This window comes from Rhinolophus sinicus, linkage group LG10, assembly GCF_036562045.2.
Source record: "Rhinolophus sinicus isolate RSC01 linkage group LG10, ASM3656204v1, whole genome shotgun sequence".
NCBI lineage: Eukaryota > Metazoa > Chordata > Mammalia > Chiroptera > Rhinolophidae > Rhinolophus > Rhinolophus sinicus.
The window spans coordinates 29881668-29901886 of NC_133759.1; the positions used below are offsets into that span (position 1 = coordinate 29881668).

The 20219-nt window shown below is 42.7% G+C and overlaps 1 protein-coding gene across 8 annotated transcripts in view; it reads right to left on the minus strand.

Moving 5' to 3' along the window:
- The window catches only part of OXNAD1 (oxidoreductase NAD binding domain containing 1), a 35440-nt gene that overhangs the window by 13694 nt on the left and 1527 nt on the right, over nt 1-20219 (minus strand). For 3 of the 8 annotated variants that reach the window (XM_074312810.1, XM_074312808.1, XM_019726001.2), the window contains exons 2-4: nt 14850-14976; nt 14509-14572; nt 3090-3196 (exon numbers count right to left, since the gene is read on the minus strand). In XM_074312810.1, the coding sequence (XP_074168911.1) occupies nt 3090-3196; nt 14509-14572; nt 14850-14968 (290 nt within the window). In that variant the 5' untranslated portion in view covers nt 14969-14976. Of the gene's footprint in view, nt 1-3089; nt 3197-14508; nt 14573-14849; nt 14977-15833; nt 15874-16813; nt 16970-18837; nt 18907-20219 lie in introns of all 8 variants that reach the window. The other 5 variants (XM_074312806.1, XM_074312807.1, XM_074312805.1 and 2 more) reach the window with 4 other exon arrangements.

Consider the following 20219-nt stretch of genomic DNA (forward strand, 5'->3'; position numbering starts at 1 on the left):
GCTCCTCTAATGGGTTTCCTCTTGGTGTTCTCCTTCTTCTAGTACAGCCCTGTCACTTTCAAGCATAAAAACATACGTTATTTTGTCTGAAGCCAGACATACACCTTTCTCTTTCCAGAACCGCGCTGCGCTTGCTTCCCCTCGGGTGGTGTCCTGTGCGCAGACCCCGTGGAGTCAGACAGAGCTGCCCACGGCACGAGAGGCATCCGGTCACTGGAGACGCATGTACACCCACACCTACTGGGCCTGCTGCTCTTCCAACCCAGCGTCACTGCAGGAGAACGGGCCCAGGAACTAAGAATTGGAATCTGTCCCCTGGGCCTCACCAACACAAATGATCTAAATGACTGAGTGGAACATTGGCTATAACAAGAAACAAACTAATAAAGTTAAATATTAGGCATTGCACTAAGTGCTACCATATCCCAAGATACAGGAATATTACTATTCCTTCTTTAAATACCTGGAAACCGAAGCCCAGAGAAAGATAGAAACTGCCCATGACACAGAGCTAGCACGCAGAAAAGCGGACATGTGAGCTGGGCAGTCCCCAGAGCACTAGGCGTGTGACACTGTGGGACAGCCTCCCCGGGGGGTGGACCCAGCCCACTGCACTGAGCACCAGAGAAGGGACTGTGGCAGCCCCGAGCACACACACACCACACGAGGACTGTTGGTGGCACATGCCAGCCCTGAGCGGGCCAATCTTTCCACCCTCAGGAAAGAGGAATTCTGAAGAAGTGAAGGGCAAGACTCACCAAGGAGGTAGGTACTGAGGGATGGACCCACTGGCGAGGGAAGCCCTAAAGGTTTGGCCCTGCTCACGTAAGAAGGGGTTCAGAGGCCGTTTCTCCTTTTGGCTTTTCTCTCTGCATTCGATGACTTGAGTTCTTGGGACTGGGTTCCTAGCACAGAAACCAGTCCGCCCTCTCTGGGAGGGCCCAGGAAGGACACAGTGCCCAGGACGAGCCCTGGAGACCAATCTCGGGTCTACGCTGAGGTGTCCACTTGGGATCTGTGCCCAAAACCCCAGAGCTCTGAGGCGGGTCTGGAATCACCCCCTCAGTTTGGCATGTATCAGAGCAGCCCACCGGTCAGGAATCCAGTGATAGGGGATCACCGTGGCCCAGTCTCCCGCCCCAAAGCTAAGCTCAACAGCAATCCTCTCCTTTATCGCTAAGTAGCGATAAATCTGAGAATCCTACTGACACAAACGGCATGGCAGCCACATCCACACTCCCTAACCCTTGTCCTCGACTCCCAAGTGCCACATGGAGGTTACTACCGAGCTGAGGAGCTAAGAGCCTAGACTGCAAGCCATGCAGCCACAGCGCTGAAGGAGCAGACACCCCACCCTAAGCAGATGGCCATTCTGTACCACGGAGTCAAATGTGCAGAGGGAGTCGGTACCTACCGCCGTGCAGGAAGTCCACGCTAAGGGACTGATCTTCTAAAAAGGGAGGCCCCAGCGCCAGGAATGGCTGCTGAGGAGGAGTCCTCACTTACCTGCCAGATGACCACCCCCACATCTGCGCTGTGAGGCAGGTGTCTGTCAAGCACATACTAACACCGGTCCTGGCCTCAGTGACCTGACTAAGTTCGCTCACTGATATGGGCTACATGCCACCAACCTTGATAGTATTACCTTGAGGATCACAATGGGACCGACCCTATTTCTGGATGTATCACTACAGAATGATGACATTTTTCTCATCGGTGACTACAGATCTGCAAGTGTTAATACACCTGCAGGCACACGGTGACAGCAGCATTAGAAACCAATGCACAGGCCTTTTCTCATCAAAAGACTGGGGACTGGTGTCAGAGTCTGGGCCCAATTCAGAGCTGACGGCACAAAGCAACGCTGTGCACATGACACAAACACTTCCACAGAAGGGAAATATGGAAAGACAGATCATTACAATGAAAGTTTCCACTTTTCAATGTAATAACTGCTAAACTATTTCTGAAGGGTAGAAACGTTGCCCACCCCCCGCCAAAACAGCCCAAATGCATTTAATATGTATCACTGAACATGTGCAAAGATTGCAGTAAATTGCTTCACAAACGCAAATTATTGCAATCAGCATCTTGTTTTCTAGTTCTAAATTCAAAGGCAAACTATTAACACAAGACTGCTAACTCTTGCTATTATCACACTTGCTATTATCACACATCCTCCTTCTAACAAAACCACATTTCCAGATGGACTGCCAAAATTAGTCAAGTGACTCCTAAAAAATGCTACCAGGATTGACATGCCAGAAATTCATTTAGAAATGAATGCTTTATTTAAATAAAGGAAACATACACCCAAACACACCTTTCCTAAAGAAATACAAGTTATTTACAATTCACCTTGAATTGCAGCTCAGTGAGGCCACTCACAGGAACTGGCGGGGAGGGGGGACAGCGGGGCTGTTTCCCTGTCAGGATACTGACTGGTCCCCAGAGCTGAATGGGGCAGACTCCTCAGTGTGGTGTGGACTGGGACTGACGGGAGGCGGGGGAGAGAGGGGGAGAGAGGGGCGCGGGGGCGGCTCCTGACAATAAAGTCAGCACTAATAATAAACCCCACCCAGACATGGGATGAATGATGCAGGAATTCAGTCGAGAGGGTGGCCAGCTCTGGGACATAACTGGCTATTCTTCTCAGACTGCTCTTTACTCTGTACTTGACCTAAAGACTAATTTTTAAAAACGAATCAATCCCCAGCAACACCTATTCTAGCAGAGTAGATTATTGCAGGGCACTCTATTAGCAACCGTCCCTGCAGAGCAGAATTATCAGAGTTGTTGGAACCATAGACCAGAACTAGCTGCTTTGTTTCAATCTGAAAACTCAAGCCAGCAATTTTCACATATGACTTAGAGGGCCATGGGTGCAAAATCAAGGTAAGCTCCGAGGCTAGGAAAAAAATCATATTCTCCATGCCAAAAAAAGGCTCACCCCGAATGGAGATGGTCTAGAATACTCATTCCTCAGGAGAAATTGCTGGCAACGGAAGTCCTTTCCAGAAGGAAAAAATGAGCCCTCTGATAGCACCTTCTTAAACACACACAACACAGGAAACAGAAAAGCCACTTACCACTGGCCAGCTTTAAAAGAAAAATCTTTATCAGCAACGAGCAGGCGGAGCCTCTTCACGGAGGGGGACTCATTGGCAGCTCCACACACCTTTGCTGCAGACACGACCTTGAGTCAAAAGAGGAACTGTGGCTAAGGTTAGTGTGTACACAACACAAGGAACAAACGGCGGCTTTCTGGTAGCTCAGGGTTTCTGAAGATGTGGTTTTTGAAAATTGCAAAACAAGATAAAGCACACTTTGCTTTAAAATTCTGCCTACCACCAGGTGAACAAATTTTAATTATCTTGTTTGTGAGAGACTTGTTAAATACTGATTGAATTTTATTCTGCATACAAAAACCATCTCTGAAGGGGACTATTTAACAAGCATTTATTTGTAGAGTGTGTAGCATGTGCCCCGTACCAGGCTGAGTACTCTGGTGGGAAGAGTTCAGGGAACTAGAGCCTGCCTGGCTTCTAAATTCTGTCTGTACTATGGACGCACACGGAGACCCACTGTGAGCTACGAGCCTGCATTTGTTCTGAACCTGCAAGAAGTCCATGACAAGAAATTTCAGAAATTAAAAGTAAGCACTTAGAAACCTTATTTTCACAAATGCAGAGTAAATTATATATCTGTTGACTCTAAAAATAGAAAACAAATTGGGTTTGTACTTCTTATGTCTTTGTTGTTTTAACTTATTTTTTCTAATCCATTTTTATTATATTTTACAAAATATAAACAGTCCACAACCTTAAAGCAACAGCCCTTCACCACCAGTAGTTTGAGAAGCACTATTCTAAATGACGTATCTGGTTTCTAGAAAATCCTAAAGAGGTCTGAGTTTGGCACTCTTCGGTTAAGTGCCATCCATGCCTCGGCAACCCTCAAACTCAAAATGCCTCTACCTCATTCTTTGTTTCTTCCGCCTTTGGGTTTCTCTTCCTCCCTAAACCTGGGACATCTTCACAGCAGGTGAAAAAAAGACAGTATGAGTCTTTCTTCAACATCCTATTGCTGTTCAATGCCACTTCCAGCAGCAAATCACATCAGTAGCAAGAAACCAAAATATAGTCACTCTCCTCGGATGGTGTTACTATCACGGCTCCACCAAAGGGTGCCTGAGAAATCTGTTCAAGGTCAAGGAACCCCCTACCCTAATGCTGGCTCACTCAGCGCCTTGTCTCCAATAGGACTAGGTCCAATCGTTCTATCAGAGGGAGACACTGCTTAATAATCCACAGAAAAATTCTCAACGTGGATGACAGTCTCCCTCACCACTTCAAAATATCTCTTCAAATTTTCTACCTTTCTCTTGCTCCTGTAAAATCCCTTGCCTCTCTTTCTCTGTAATTTGCCAGTCTTCTCTAGCTCCTCTCCCTGAGAGAGGTGGGGTGATTTTCCCTACTGACCGTCCCCCTGCACTTGTGATCCTAGTCCTGCCTGCCCTCCCGGAAACCGTTTCATGGCTCCTATCAGCCCTTTCCTTTAGGTTCAGTTTTTCCCTCTAGACCTTCTGTTTCATCATGATATCCAATGCCATTTGCTCATCCTAAACTTTCAGCAAAATAAAAAGGAAAGCAGCATAGTATGGCTGTTAACAGCATGGGCTCTACAGCTAGATTGCCTATTTAACCCTGGCTCCACCACTTACTTACCAGCGGAGTGACTCCGGGCACGTTACTAGCCCCCACTTAGCTTTAAATGTGAATAACAAGGCCCATACCTCACAGAGTTGTTGGGAAAGGATTAAATGAGATAATAGAAGCAAAGAACATAAAACACCGCTGGCCTATAGTAAGTGCACACTCATTAACCGTCAGTTATAATGTATGTTGTTGCATTCATTATAGTAAGTTTATAATAATATTTACTTGTTATTACATTATGTATTACATTTCATTCATTTATAATTGCGTATGCCATCACACGAGTGCTGCCAGGCAGAACATGGCAGACTGCGCACTGCACACCCCCGGGGGGCTTCTCCTGCATGACAGTAAGAACCTGTAAAGTCTGGTGGCCTCGTACCACATCCTAGCAATTATTTTGCCAGAACAAATTTAAAAGCTGTACCTGCCTCTCCTGATACTTCCTTTTCCAACAGAATCTTCCCTTTTTCCTTGGTGTTCTCCGTAACCATAGGCAACCTGGCTTCTGCTTTCCTACAACTTCTCCTTCCAAGGTTGCTGGGGTGGCTTCCTGAACAAATTCAATGGCAAGTCTCAGTTCTCACCCTCCCTGGTCTCTCTGAATTCTTTTCCATCCTAAAGCATTTTCCTTGCCTGGAAGAGCTGACATCGAACTCTTCAGGTCCCCTCCTGCCCCTCTGAGCCTGGGCCTTCTCCTTTACCATTTCTCCTCCCACTTCCTCAATGGGAGCTTTTTCTAAACTGTCTCACTCCTACTCCCTCTCTCGGCTGAGGCGTCGAGCATTCCCGAAGCTACTAAACCCCAGAGTAACAACAGCCAATGTCTGAGGAGCATTTATCTCGGGTGTATACCAAATGCTGGGTTAAATGTTTCATGTGCGTTAATTCATTCAGCTAATATGAATAAAGAGACAGTGTTATTATCCTCCATCCTGCAGATGAGGAAATAGAAAGGTTCAGTAACTCGCTCGAGGTGACTCAGGAATGGCTGAGTCAGGACTCAAACCCAGGCCTACTTGGCCCTGAGCCACCAGAGAGTCTTGTCCCTCCCTTATGTGCATGACTAGAACCACCATATTCTTTCACAAACATTGCTTGAGCCTGGTGCCAGGCACTGGAGAGGCAGAGACGGAGAAAGCAACTCCTGCCCTCAGAGAGCCCCATAAAATCAGCTGCTTTCCATCACCAGGATTTCAATTCCAGACCCATCTTGGACTCAATAAAGTCAAATGCATTTTCAGTTGGCCGCGCACGCGCACACACACGCAGTCTTTGTCTCTTCCAGGCATCATGTCCCTAACACGGCCAAGTTCCATGAATTCAGCTCGTCTTTTCCTCCCCTGTGCACCCACCACCCTCCCGAGCCAAGAATTTCTTTTCACTCGAACTGCTGCCTTTTCCTCCTTGTCTCTCAAAGCAGCCAACATTAGATAAATACTCCTAATGTTCCAACCTTACTGAGTTACTCCCAAAAACCTTCAGGGGCTCTCTAAAACTCAACTACAAACAAACAAACAACAAAAAAACAACAACAACAAACAAAACCCAAAATGCTAAAAGGCCTTTGTAACTCATACCAACTTAAACTCCTCCTGGATCCCTGGGCTAGTGGTTTCCCAGCCAGACTGAACAACTTGCTGGTCCTCAAAGGCACCTGACACTTGCCTACCTCCCCCAACCCTGCCAAGGTCCCTCGGCATGCCACACTCTCTCAGTCCTGCCAGCAACCTCTCACCCACCCTTCCAGGCCCTGCTCAAATCCTACCCCCCACCCCATGCCAAGGTCTTCCCTCTTCTTTCCACCCTCTCAACTCTTCCCATAAAATGTTTCTGCCTTTGTCATACTTAGCACATAGGAATGTAATTATAAACACTCATGCACATGTCCTTTTCATCACACAGACCACACAGGCCTCCTGAGATCAAGTACTGGGTAGAATTCACACCTCTACCAACTCCCTAGATCAAGCACAGGGCCCAACACACTGTCAGATTCAGTAAATATTTGCAGAATAAATGAAGACTCTGACTTGAAGTCACTTAAAATTGGTTTCTAGAATGAAGGTTAGTAAAAGTTCAGGAGCTTTTTGTTGTTAAAAAAGTTGGTTTGGGATGGGTGGGAGAGGGCAGGGAAGGCAGGGAGCTCGTCAGCAGAACCGGAATCTTCTGTTTATCACACATTCCATTTTAAATATCTTATTACAAAGACAAGTAATAAGTATCATCAGAGGACTCTCCCTTACATTAATACTCTCTCTTATTTTTCTTTAGGTTCACAAAAAAAGAAATGTTTATTTTATAAACATTCATTATTTTCCTTCAATATGATAATCTGTAAAAACACAGCCAAGAGCTAGATTATTTCATTTACAACAGCTTAACTGGCATCTGTCAGACTCATGAACAAAACTAGATGCATATAAGCTTTAAATGCATCCCCAAGAGTCACCTGGTGGCAGAAAATCCACCATGCCTAATCCCTGGGGGGGAGGGGGAAAGGAGCACACAACTGCAGCTGAAACATGGGAGCATGCTTCAAAATCAAATGCCCGTCTGTGCGAAATGGAATCACCAAACATTGGCCACTGTCTAAATATAAAAGTCAGTGAAGAAGGGAAAGAAGTTACATGTTCTATTGAAAAAGTCTTATTTTCATTTAGATAGTCTCCATGACCAAAAGTGTTCCCAGACGCTTTATGTCTATTGGTATTAACATGAACGGCAATATCCCTGTTGCTATTCATCCTAATAATCTGGAAAAAACTGCTGGAACTGGTGACGCAAAATCCCTTGAACATACTTTTAAAGACATGCCTCCCTTTTAACACTTTATTTAATTAATACAAAGGCTGCACACTATATAAAGATCCCCAGCAATGTGGACTAAAAACATTAGCAAAATCTTTTTGAAGGCTGCATCTTTATTTTATTCGGAAGCTAGTCTCACGTGACTAAGATTTGTACTCGTGGCCCTTGCTGTGTGCCATTCTTTCTTTTATTGAATAAGTAAAACATGATGGAGAGAGACTTTATGATTTCACATTTGTACTTGTTCTCATACTTAATGGATCAAAAGATTTCACAACTGAAACCTCAACTAGCCATGTCCTAAGTTAAAACACATGGCAGGAAATGAAGTTTTCCATAAAATAACATTTAGACCCTTCTACTGTTCAATAAAATAACAATACATTTGCCAACTTTTACCAGCTCACATTTTCAATGCTTTGACGAAGTCAGCATCTAAAAGGAAATTCCATCATACTGATTTAAAAAGCTGGTTTTATGTAGGATATCTTGATGTTACTGCTGCTGTAAAAGTCTCTGTACAGGAAATAGGTCTTTCTTTGGGAAATCTGACTGGCTTCCTCTGTTCATTCCCATTCATTCATTTGAGGGCTTAAAAATGTAGACAAAGCCAAGGTTAGAGATGACCTGAAACAACAGAGAGCACAGAGAATTTCGGAGTTGAAGGAAAATTCATTCATCATCAAAAAGAGATGTCATTTAATACCTAAGGACACCAAGGCCCAGAGACATTATTTAAATTGCAGCAGAGTACCAATCTGATGAGTAGGAACCTGATTCAAAGAAACTGGTTTTTATTGAAGTGATTTACTGACAAGGAAAAGACCACAACATTCTGTCAACTCTACCACTTAAGTGGCTTATGCTCGTCAACACTACCATGTTCCCCCGAAAAAAAGACCTAACCGGAAAACAAGCCCTAGCATGATTTTTCAGGATGACATCCCCTGAACATAAGCACTAATGCGTCTTTTGGAGCAAGAATTAATATAAGACCCGTTCTTATTTTCGGGGAAACACGGTACATCCTGGCAAATGAACTCTCCTTGCTCCTAGCAAAGGCTAACCGGTCCACCTGGGCTGGTCTCTCTGCCTTCTCAAGCCTTCATGCGAGCAAGTATCCCCTCTCATGCTTCACCCCTTTCTCCCGCTCTGCACAACAACACATGCGACACTTGGATCTGCCACTTCAAATAACATCAGCAGCAAACACCTGTACATGTGCCATGTACTTTACATACATTAATTCATTCAATCTTCATAAAAACCCTGGAAGGCAAGTATTCACATTATCCGCATTTTACAAATGAGAAAACGTGAGGTCCCAGAGCCAGTCAGTGGCAAAGCAGAGACCGGAATCCAGGCACGTTGCCACTCAGCGTTGCTGCTTCTCAAAATACAAAAAACCAAGCTTCTCCCTTAATCCAGCTATCACCCCATTTCTCTGCTCCCAATCACAAGAAAAATTTTCAAGAGTTATACAGGGACCTGGCTTCATGTTTTTATCTCCCATTCTCTCTCCAAACACAACAGTCAGGCTTTTCCTCTCAGCAACTTACGAAAGCCGGTCATTTGGTCACCCACTACCCATTTCGCTAAATCCAATGATGAACTCGGCAGAATCCAACACAGAGGGCCCCGCCCTCCTTGAAACACCTTTCCTCCTGGCCTCACCACCGCCCTGCTGACTTCCTTCTAGTCTCACTGACCACTCCTTCTCCCTCTCCTCTCCTGGCCCTTCCTCTTCTGTTTGGCCTCTGAATGTTGACACAGCCCAGGGCTGAGGCCTGGGCTCTCCTCCCTTGCTCTCTATGTGGCTTAAACTTTTTATTTCCAGCACTGAACTCCAAACTCATATATCCTACTGCCAATTTGAATTTCCATTTCAAACAACACATCCAACACAGAACTTATCTCCCAAAGTTTCTTCCTTTTTATTATTATGGAAAATTTCAAACATAATATAAAAGTAGTCAAAATAATATAATGAATCTCCACGAACCCATGCCCCAGAGATTCAAGTTGACGTGAGTGGATGAAACTCATGGCTCATTTTGTTTCATCTGCAATCCACTTCCCACCCTACCAGCCCATATTATTCGAAAACTGGGCTCTTTATTTCCCCTCCTTCAAACTTGTTCTTCTCCATGCTAGCAAATATATGCCACCATCACCATCTACCCAGATTATTCAAATCCCAAAGCCAGAAACCTCTTGGTTTCCTCTCCTTCTCTCACTAACTGCATCCATATCCTCAGTCTGGGATTCCCTTTGGCCCCACCTGTCCCAGACCTGCCCACTGCTCTACCTAGCAAACAGATGACCCATGGGAAGTGTAAATCACATGTCATTTCCCTGCTTAAAACCATCCAACGCCCTTAGAATAAAATCCCTCCTTTTCTGAGCCCACAGTTTATACAACCTGGGCCCTGCCTACCTCTCATCCCACCATCTTCCTCTGAACATGCCGAGCTCCTTCCTGCCTCAAAGCCTTGGCTCTTGCCAATCCCTCTGCCAGGACTGCTGTGCACCTGGCTGGCTCTTTTCCTTACTCAAGTCTCAGCTCAAATGTTACACACCCATTGACAACAGCAGCTGTACCCCCAGCCATTGCCTTATTTATTTCCTTCATAGTGTGTATCACATCTGACATTCCCTGGTTTATTGGTACCATAATAAGCTCCACATACAGCAGGGGCTGTACCTGCCTCATGCACGGCAGGGCCCCCTGCACCTAGGACAGGGCTGAGCACACAGCGGGCATTCAACACATGTCCGCTGAATTTCAAATTAAATCCACTGAATTTGATTGGGTCTCCTGGGGGGAGAAATGGAAAAAAGCCTTGCCTCTTAGATCACTTAATTTAGTGAACAAAAGTGCGTCAGTGAAAAGCACTGACACTGTACATTTTAGACACAAACAAGGTAAGTTCTGGGCATAGGGAGGAAGCAGCAGTACAGGCAAGTCTTCTGTTGTTCACAGCTCTTATCAGTATAGAACCACAGAGTGAGTAACTGGCATCATCCCTGCTACTATTTTAAAAAGTGACTCATCCAAGGCAGTAAGGTAATCAGCGACAGAGGTGGGATTCTGTGCAGTGAAACAGGCACTGAGGGCCTATGGCACGTCAGCACTGTGCTAGCGTCTGTGGCGACAGCGTTGGGGAGCTGGGCCTTCCCACGAGGAGTCTCCCTCATGGGCTTCCACTCACAGCAGGCAGCTGTGCACCCTGCGGGCCCAGAGGCCAGCTCCACGGCCGTCAGGCTGCACCTCCCTGGGAGTTTCTCCAAGAAACTACACATTGCACACCTAGCTCTGGGTGGTGGGGCCTGAGGTGCCTCCCCACCACTCTCTGCTCTGTCAGAGCTGACAGTGTCATGAATGCCAAGCACTGCTCGTCCCAGGCTGCATCATCTCTAAAAGGCTCTCTGAGCAACAGGCTCTGATAATCAAAGCACATTAGGTGTCCAACTGTTAGGAAATATTCCCTATTAAAAAGATGCCCCCTTCCCCACCAAGTTGAAGAAGGCCACTCCAGCATACAATCTTCCCAGAATGTATAGGTGACGACTAACAGAACTGGAAGGGTAAACTTGGGACAGAGGCCAGCTCTCTGGCTCAGCAGCCCATGCCACTCCGACGCAGGCCTCAGCAAGCACGAGTCAGGCAGATTATCAGCGCTGGATAATCAGCACCTGGACCAGGACATCCCCGAAGGTCTCTGCTCCCGGATCCCAGCCGTGTGACTTTATTAGCTGACTACTGTGCCAGCAGTAACTGTCCCCCTTCTTACACCCAGTAACACTTAAGGGAAGCTTTGACTTGGAACAGAGATGAGGATATGTGAACTTTATCTCAATTAAACTTTGCCTAAATCAGTGTCATGTTCTGTTATAGTAGAAAGAAAAACCAATTTGATATCAAAGATCTGAGTTCAAGGGCTGTGTACTCCACTTACTTGAACAAGTCCTTTAAACTTAGGCTGACAACATAATTTATCATCCAAAACAGAGCATTTGTGAGAGTGAAAGGCGTGCTACTGCCTTTCCCCCAGGACAAGAGGCATAAGCCAGTACTATCCCAGGCAAATCTGGAAGCAGGGCATCCTGTCTAAATCTCTGAAGTCTGAATTTCCTCATCTGTGAAATGGGAATAAGGATCCCTACACCTCCCTCCCAGGATGGCTGTGAGAATCAAGTAACAGCTTACTGTATAATCGAGTGCTTTTAAACAAAAAGGAAACAATACACATAAGGCATTTGTAGGATAAGGCAGAGACTTCTAAAAGAAGGAAACTAGTACAATTGAAACAGGATTAGGCGTTTTTCAAAATGAATTAGGTGCACAAAATCAGTCCTCTACAATCTGATGTCTGGGACTTTATTTATCATTTTCAATGCTGCAACCCCTAATACCAAGGACCCAGCCTAGTGGCTGGCACACTTCCAAATGACTGCATAAGAATTAGTAACTTAATATATTCTTTCAATACCAAACTCTCCCATCAAATTGATAAATAGAGTATATCCTGCTCAGTGGGCAAGCCCTCTACAGAGGCCAAGCACAGAGTGACTCCTGCAATGAAATCAGTCTTACCCGGAACAAGTGAACAATCGTTGCTGCATTACATTATGTCTTATCTCCTTGACATTTCTAAGGTTACGCAGACTGCTTATTCTTTGATCCTTATGAAAAAAATGTGAACGCAACACAAACAGTCAAATGTCATTCAATTCAGAGTTCAGTTTCCTGCATCAGCATGACCCAAGACATTTATTTATAGATCCAAGTAAGAAGCATTAACATCATAATATGGCCATTCAATAAGTTCTCTATAGGAAACCCAATGTCTAATAAGGAAAGGAAATTTCTGGGTGGATGAATGCACCATTTTCGACCCACTCCAGGAGGGACAGCAGGGTCTTTTGGCCCCAGAATCATAGACCTGTGCTGGAGCTTGCCCCTGGCCCTGGGAGAAGCCACTGCATCTCCTAGATTCTACTTCCTCTAGCAAAATTCAGGTGCCATCCTACCTCTAGGCTACTCAGACTTGAACTGAAGAGCAAATGGTATGTGGGGAGTTTCGTAAAGCAATGTAAATTAAAGGCAAGAGGCAGATGAGACCATGAGGTAGGCCAGTTCTGTTATGGCCCAATCTGAGGTACTGTTCATTTCAGCAAGTCCAAGATCGAACTCCTGCTCTATGGCTAGGAGCTGCCCTCTGAAGGGACTGGGGTGAGCCCCTGATGACCTTATTATACCACTGAAGTAGTGGCCCCAGGCACCATCTAGCTTTATCCAGCTCCTCCCAGCTTCCAGCTCTTTTTCTGTTTGGGAGAGGAGTGGAAATTAGAAACAGAAGAAAAGGAGGAGAGTTGCAATTGGAAAATTCTTCCGCCAAAGTAATATGATGGTTGGAATTAGCCCTGAAATTTTCTGACTTCCAGGTATTAAAATTTTGAAGTTTCAATCACACTATTAGAGTTCACATTAACTTTCTGTGTAGTTTTCTTAAACTTGGCTCAAAAAACCCCCCAAAAAGTCTCAATAATTTTGTCCTGTAAAATTCTGAAATGACTACTCTAATTCGGGGACTGGCAAACTACTACCCACAAGGCAAATCTGGGTGTTTTGGTAAAGAACATTTTACTGGAACCCACCACACTGATTTGTTGATATGTCTATGGCTGTTTTCACACGATAAAGGCAGAGTTTTGTAGTTGGAACTAAGACAGTGTAGCCCATGAAGCCCAAAATACTTAATATCTGGCCCTTTCCAGAGAGTCTGACAAATTCTGCTCTAGTTCTACCTGCCTCAAAATATAACAGAAAAGAGTATAGTCTAAGACTGTGAAACCCCTTTTTCTTCAAAACTGGCAAGGTTTCACTTTTTAAAAAAGAAATTCTAACAAATCTCACATTTACAGAGTCAGCATTTTTGTGTGTTGCACAAACCAAAAGAAAAGTATTTTCAGATTTATCATCTCTGGGAAAGTGCATTTTCCCACACATCCATAAATGTTATGCTGAACTAATTTTACAGACCGCAAAAAACAACATCGACTTAAAGCTGAATCTACAAACACACCACCCTTAGTCCGGAAGAAATTTTCTGAAAATAGAATTAGCTTGAAAAGGGCCCAAACAATACTCTTTTAATTAACAGGATCCTACTATTACTACTAAAAATGAAACTACTGTGACAACAGAATTTCTGACCATGTTTACAGATATGTATAAATCCTTCTTTATATGAGATAGTTTATCTTACAACACTAAGCTAAATATATACAAATATGTGAAGAATCACTCAAAAAGCAAAACAAATACCCAATTTATGTTTTTAAGAGAAAATATGGTTACTGAGAAGTAAAGGGTGAGGCTCCTTATTTCCCAGCCCTTGATACCCCGTCAGGTGGTGGATTAGCTTCTACAGTGTGAATGTGGTAGCAACAAATCTGCACGTGGGAAAGGTGACAAGAGCTCCTCCACCTTCCTTTTTCAGATGTTAGTACTTTTTCCTTTTCCTTGATGAAATAAGAAGTTGTTCTAAAGTAGGGATCAAAACAAGGATTTGGGGACATAGCGTCTAAATTAATTAATTAATTAATTAATAACAAAGAAAAAGAAAAGGTAAACTATTCATAAAATGTAGGCTCTAAACGAAGTTCTATCCCTAAAATATAACCCTACACATCATACCTGTAAGGACAGTTCCCTCAATGGCTGCTATACTTCCTTCATCAAAAATTAATCCATTCACTCCAAGTTTAAAGGGAAAAATTTGAATGTTTAACTGTCATCTTCTCAAATCTGTTGTCACGTGTCCTGTTCAGAAACGTTGTGAACAGAAAAATAACAAACTCCCTGACTGTCCTTCAAAGGTCAAGCTCATCGAATGCGTTCTCTGTAAGCCAGTCATAACTGCGTGCAAACTATCTGGCCTTGGAAAACCTGCCACAGCCCAAAGATACAAACCTCCCGTCGAACGACATTTGCAGTTCTCTCCAAGTGGTCAGTTTTCCTTTTGGATTTCATTACGCTTTAACAGAAAGTAAAATTAGGTTATTCATAAGAAATAATTAGTTTCCCCTATAATATCATAACTATCCACAATACAATGTAACATTATGGATCCTAGAAAACGGTCACTGGAAATTTGCACATCTAACTAAAGTTGAACAATTTACTGATGTCGTGCACATTTCAGCAGTATGTTACGTTATGACTTCAGGAGTGTGATAAGCCTCCCGTGACCCACAGCAGGTCAGGTCCCTTTGAAAATCAACCTCAAATGACACTGAAGGCTGATGACTCACCTGGTTAGAGAAAGGTGGCGCACGGCGCTGCGTGTCGATCTCAGCGAAGCAGCCTGAGTACAGATGGCTCCAACAGGGCCTCGCAACAACCCAGGAATCATGACAGCAGCACAGCCCATGGCGCCTCCTGGGCAAACATAAAACTGAAAGTTAAACTATTTTAAGAAAAAGTAGAGAAATATCACACTACTTTGGGGGCCAATAAAGGGCCCAATATTCAAGCTGGATGTGCTTATGTTCTCAGTCATCTAACAACAAACAAAGCAATGAAGGGCCTAACTTCACCCTAACAAGAGTTCTGCCACTACATAGAGTTGATTCAACGGGTCGCCACAGTATATACATATGTAATTATTGGTGCCATCAAATATCCATGTTCTCTATTAGTTTCCAAAATCTCTGACCAAGTTCACGTGACTAATCTTAAGCTATTACAGAAGAGGAGAGTAGATCTAACTGCCTGATAATTGTATTCTGCCCAAAGAGCACCACATAAGTCTTTAATTAATTTCCTGTTAAAGTGCAAGGGGCAGACAGAGGTTGACAGCAGTGAGAATGAACAAACTGTAGCTACATGCAGTAACACAGATGAGTATGACAAATATCACACTGAAAGAAAAGAAGGCACCCAGACTCAAAAGTTCACATTCTATGGGTCTAGTCAGGTAAAGCAGACAAACAGACAAAACTAATCTATGAAGCTGGAGATCAAGTTAGCAGTTACCGTTGGGGAAGTAGTAGTGACAATGTTGTTTCTTAATCTGAATGCTGACTGCATGGGTATTCTTTTTATAAATCCTCGTCAAATCAGAGGAATTTTAGGGCAGTAAAAATACTCTGTGTGAGACCATAAAGATGGATACATGTCATTATACACTTGTCCAAAATAGAACACACAACACCAAGAGTGAGCCGTAATGTAAACTATGGACTTTGAGTGATTATGATGTAGCAATGTAGGGTCATCAATTGTGACAAACGTACCATTCTGGTGGCGATGTTGATAATCGGGGAGGCTACACATCTGTGGGGCAGGGGGTATATGGGAAATCTATGTATTAATACTTTGTATTAATCTATGTATTAAAAGTGCTCTAAAAAATTTATCTTAATAAAAAAAACAAAAATCAGTAAGTCCTCTTAGGATTTATGTACTTTTCTGTTTGTATGGTATACACTTCAATAAATAGTTTAAAAAAACAAAAACCCACAAAGGTTCCCAACATTTCAAATTCTAAAAACTACTAGCCTATTAGGAAAAGCAGTGATTGGGAGTCAGATGATGTATTTTTCTGGTTCCTACATTCTGTTTTCCTCAGTCAATTTTTAATTTAGATATCTCTTTGCCTAAGATGGCCATTTTCACCATACATGGCCATAACATAACTGTCCTTTCCTATCTTAGTTAGCTTGAGAATAAATTAAGATGTATGTGAACACTTTTTTTCAAAGCTCTTTGGAAGGCACTATATAAATTAATGGTAATAAAGTTGGTGCTAGAAAAATATTCAAGCTAGGTGTGTTTACCCTCCTAATCCATATTCATTAATTCAGCCCTTCATTTGACAAATATTTATTAAGAGCCTATTATGTGGCAGTCACTGGAGATACACACATGAACAAAACAAAGATGTTCTTAGCGAACTTGTATTTTAGAAGGTAGAGACAGAAAATAAATAAATCAGGTGGTAATATGTCGTATGTAATTTATTCAGTGACAACCAAATCATATTAAAAACCCACTGCTTCATAATTAATCTTTAGATAAGGTAAAAGATTTATTTCTTGCCATAGTATGATGTAACACCATTGTAGATAAACATGCTACTTGCTATATTTCTCTCTAGTAGATGAAAAAAGTATAAAGCCTCTTTACCTCACGCAAGACTACTAAATGTAGTTTCTCTCCTTTAAATGCGCTAAACCAAAAATGGCGTGTTATTCATTGAAAGAAAGAAACTTACTTTAGACGTCCATGAGATTTTAGGAGTCACTAAGTATATGGCTGGCTGACTGAGTGACATGCAATATTTTGGTCCTGGTATTATACTGAGACCTTCGGATATACACCAGTTGGAACACAGACAGTGTTTCCATATATTGAAATTCTCACAAAGTTCCTGCAATGGCAGAGACAACATGTAAGAACAATGTTTTGGGAAACTTAGAAAGCACTCCTCTTAGCTGCAAAAGGAAAGGCTCATTATAATCAGCGGGCATCACCTCACAGCGAGTCTACTCTTAATTATACCCTTTCCATCCATTCTCCCTCCTTATGTTTCTACTTTTCTTTTTTCTGATTGGCCCCCCCCACCCCCCGCCTTTTCTGATTGTTTTTCTTACTGCTTCTTTTTCATCTTTCTTGGTTTGTCTTTAACTCTTGCTACTTAGGATATCCACCCATGAAAGACCAGACCAATTGCTGGAATGATACAGTTAGTGTCATTTAAGGCCAAGTTGCCTGATAATATTTAACTGATGTATAGTTTAATATGGAAACATTGTACTGCTTAATGTTCTAGACAACTACTGCAAAAATAAACTGTCCTCACATAAGATACAGCTTTTAGGATTATGCTGTTTGAATGGTCCACCGCTCAACTAAACTAGAAAACAAAGAAATGTTAATTTTAAAAGCTGTTCTCTTCAAAATTCTAAAATCTTATTTTGTAATAGTAACCATGACCAAGAGTGCCACCTACTGGTAAATAAAGGGTAGTTTTATCAAATTGTGTTCAAAGTGACTTCCAAAGCAATAGGTATTTAAAAAACAAAACTACTTATTTTTTTAAATATATCTAATGGTTTCATATATTTAATGTAATATTCAATTAACTATGTAATATTAACATACATTAATTTCTAAAACCATAACAAACAAGAATATTCCATAAATGTTAGTATCCTCATAGGACCTCCCTCACCAAAAAATTCTTAATTAGCTCTATTTCCAAAATAGAGAAAATTATCATAAATTTAGGATTTAAAAGGAACTATACTGGTTTCTGTTCAGTAAGTACACTCAATTTATTTAACAATTAAGGGGATGCCAGGCACTATTTTAGGCCATTGAGACACAGTAAAGAACCAAACACAAGGTCCTTGCCATCATGAAGCTTTTATTATAGTGTGTGTGACAGATAATAGTAAACAGATAATTAATGAGACACTTACAGATTACAATGAGTATGATAAAGAAATTAAGAGTGATGGGGTGGGTGTGGGAGCATCAGGAAAGGTCTCTCTCAACACATCTGGGCTGAGCCCTGAATGATGAGGAAGAGGCAGCTAAGCAGACGTCAAGGGCAGAGCATTGGGGCAGAGGCCCAATCACAGAAACGAGCTTGGTGTATTAGAGGAACCATAGCCAGTGTGATGGGACAACAGTGAGCTAAGTGACATGAGACGAAGTCGAGCAGGCAGACACATGCCAGATCACAGCAGGCCATGGTAAGGGTCTGGACGTGATTCTATGGGAAGCAACTGGAGAATTTGAATAAACCAGGAGAGGGACATGATCGAATTTACATTAAAGGATTGCTCAGGCTGCTATTTGAAGAGCTGATCATAGAGGGGCAAGAGCTCAAGCAAGAAGTCCAGTCAGAAGGCTCCAGTTTAAGGTTAGAGTAGCACAAAGCTACCGAGATGACAGCAGTAGATCAGCATACAATGTATTTTGGAATTAGAGCCCTAGGACTTGATAGATAGAATGAGGTATGAGAGAGCAGTGAGAGAAAGAAAACCCAGGAATGCCTCAAAGAGCACTAATACACTGAAATATAGTCAATTCACAGAAATATCATGGCACCTGTTGATTTAGAAGCCAAGGTGCCACTGAGGAAGCAAAGGGCTTCCCAGAATTTGGCATCTGGCAGGGGAACCCTAGTGGTATACAAGTTATTTCAAGAGTGCTTGACTTGGAATCCGTGGAACTGGGCTCAGATCTGATTCCCTCCTGTTTTTTGGTCTTGGGCCAGTTGCCTCTTACCATTTTTAAATGGGAATGCCAACATCACCTCAGTGGATTGCTGAGAGGAATAAATGTCTACGGAAGTATCTGGCAAGCAAGAAGAGTGTTACAAATAAACCAACCCAAATACATTAATCCCCCACCTCCCTGCCACACAATCTAGAGAGGTAGCGGTTTGATATTACCAATACACAACTCCCCTTAGCTTGACAGACAACAGCACTCACAAAGTAGTTTCTATCACATAATTATGACCCATTTCTAAATTGGATCTTATGCTAAAAATTTTGGTCACTGTTATCTTCCAGATCAGGAGTGTTATCATTTTATCATTAAATTTAAAAAAAAACTTTAAGCCATAAATTTGTGACTTCAAATGATCCTGTAACAACTAGTAAATCTGCTTTTGTCACACTTCCAGGGTCCAAAACATTATAGAATGTTTCCATTACCTTTCAGGAATAGATGTAAAGTTTAGTAATTACTGTAATGTTGTGTTCTTTTTTAAATGCTGGGTGGAATAAAACACATCACATGTTTGGCTATAGTTTTATTTTCTTCAGCACACTATGAACTCAAATTGGGCAGCACCACATAGGGAACCAGCTCTGGCAGATAGAGGGTATGGCTAACAGAGGGCAGGATGAAAACAGTATGGAAGACCAAGAAGACCCCCAAACCTAGGTCTCAATGGAATCAGCACTGCTCTAGTGAAAATCTCAGCAGCCTGCAGAGCTCCAGGGCTACTGTTTCATCTAGCTGTTTCACACTCTCATATCACAGATGGCATCAAAGGTATGAAAAGTCTGGGTTCTAGGGTCAGACCGATGTTGAGTTCTCACCATAACTTACTGCCACTTACCAGCTTTACCTCTTTAGGCAAGTCTCCTTAGCCCCTAAACCTCAAGGGTCCCACCGGTGAAGATGGGATTAATGATACCTATACCTCACTGGACTGTTTTAATGACATAGTGCATGTAAACCATTTGGTACAGTGCCTGGCACATAGTGTCAATTATTATTCATTAGTGCTTTGTTACTTTTTCTTTTTCCATTTTAAGTAATACACAAAGAAAAGTTGGAAAAGTACAAAGAAATTATACAGAAAATTACCCAACAACCCCTGTAACTTTTACGACTACTAACCTCAGATTTTAAGATTCCCCAATGAATTGTTTTGAGAGATCCAAATTGCTTTCTAAAAAGTCTACCAATTTATACTTCCATGAACCAAATATGACTGCACCCAGCACCCATTTCTGTACATTCAGAAATGGCTGGCTCATCTTTAATTTGTAGGTACTTATTCTCAGAAGCACTGGAGAACTAACGATGGTTCCCAACCTCAAAGTGCTCACTGGGCCTACTGAATAGACACTGGTGACTCTCCCGTCCTCCTG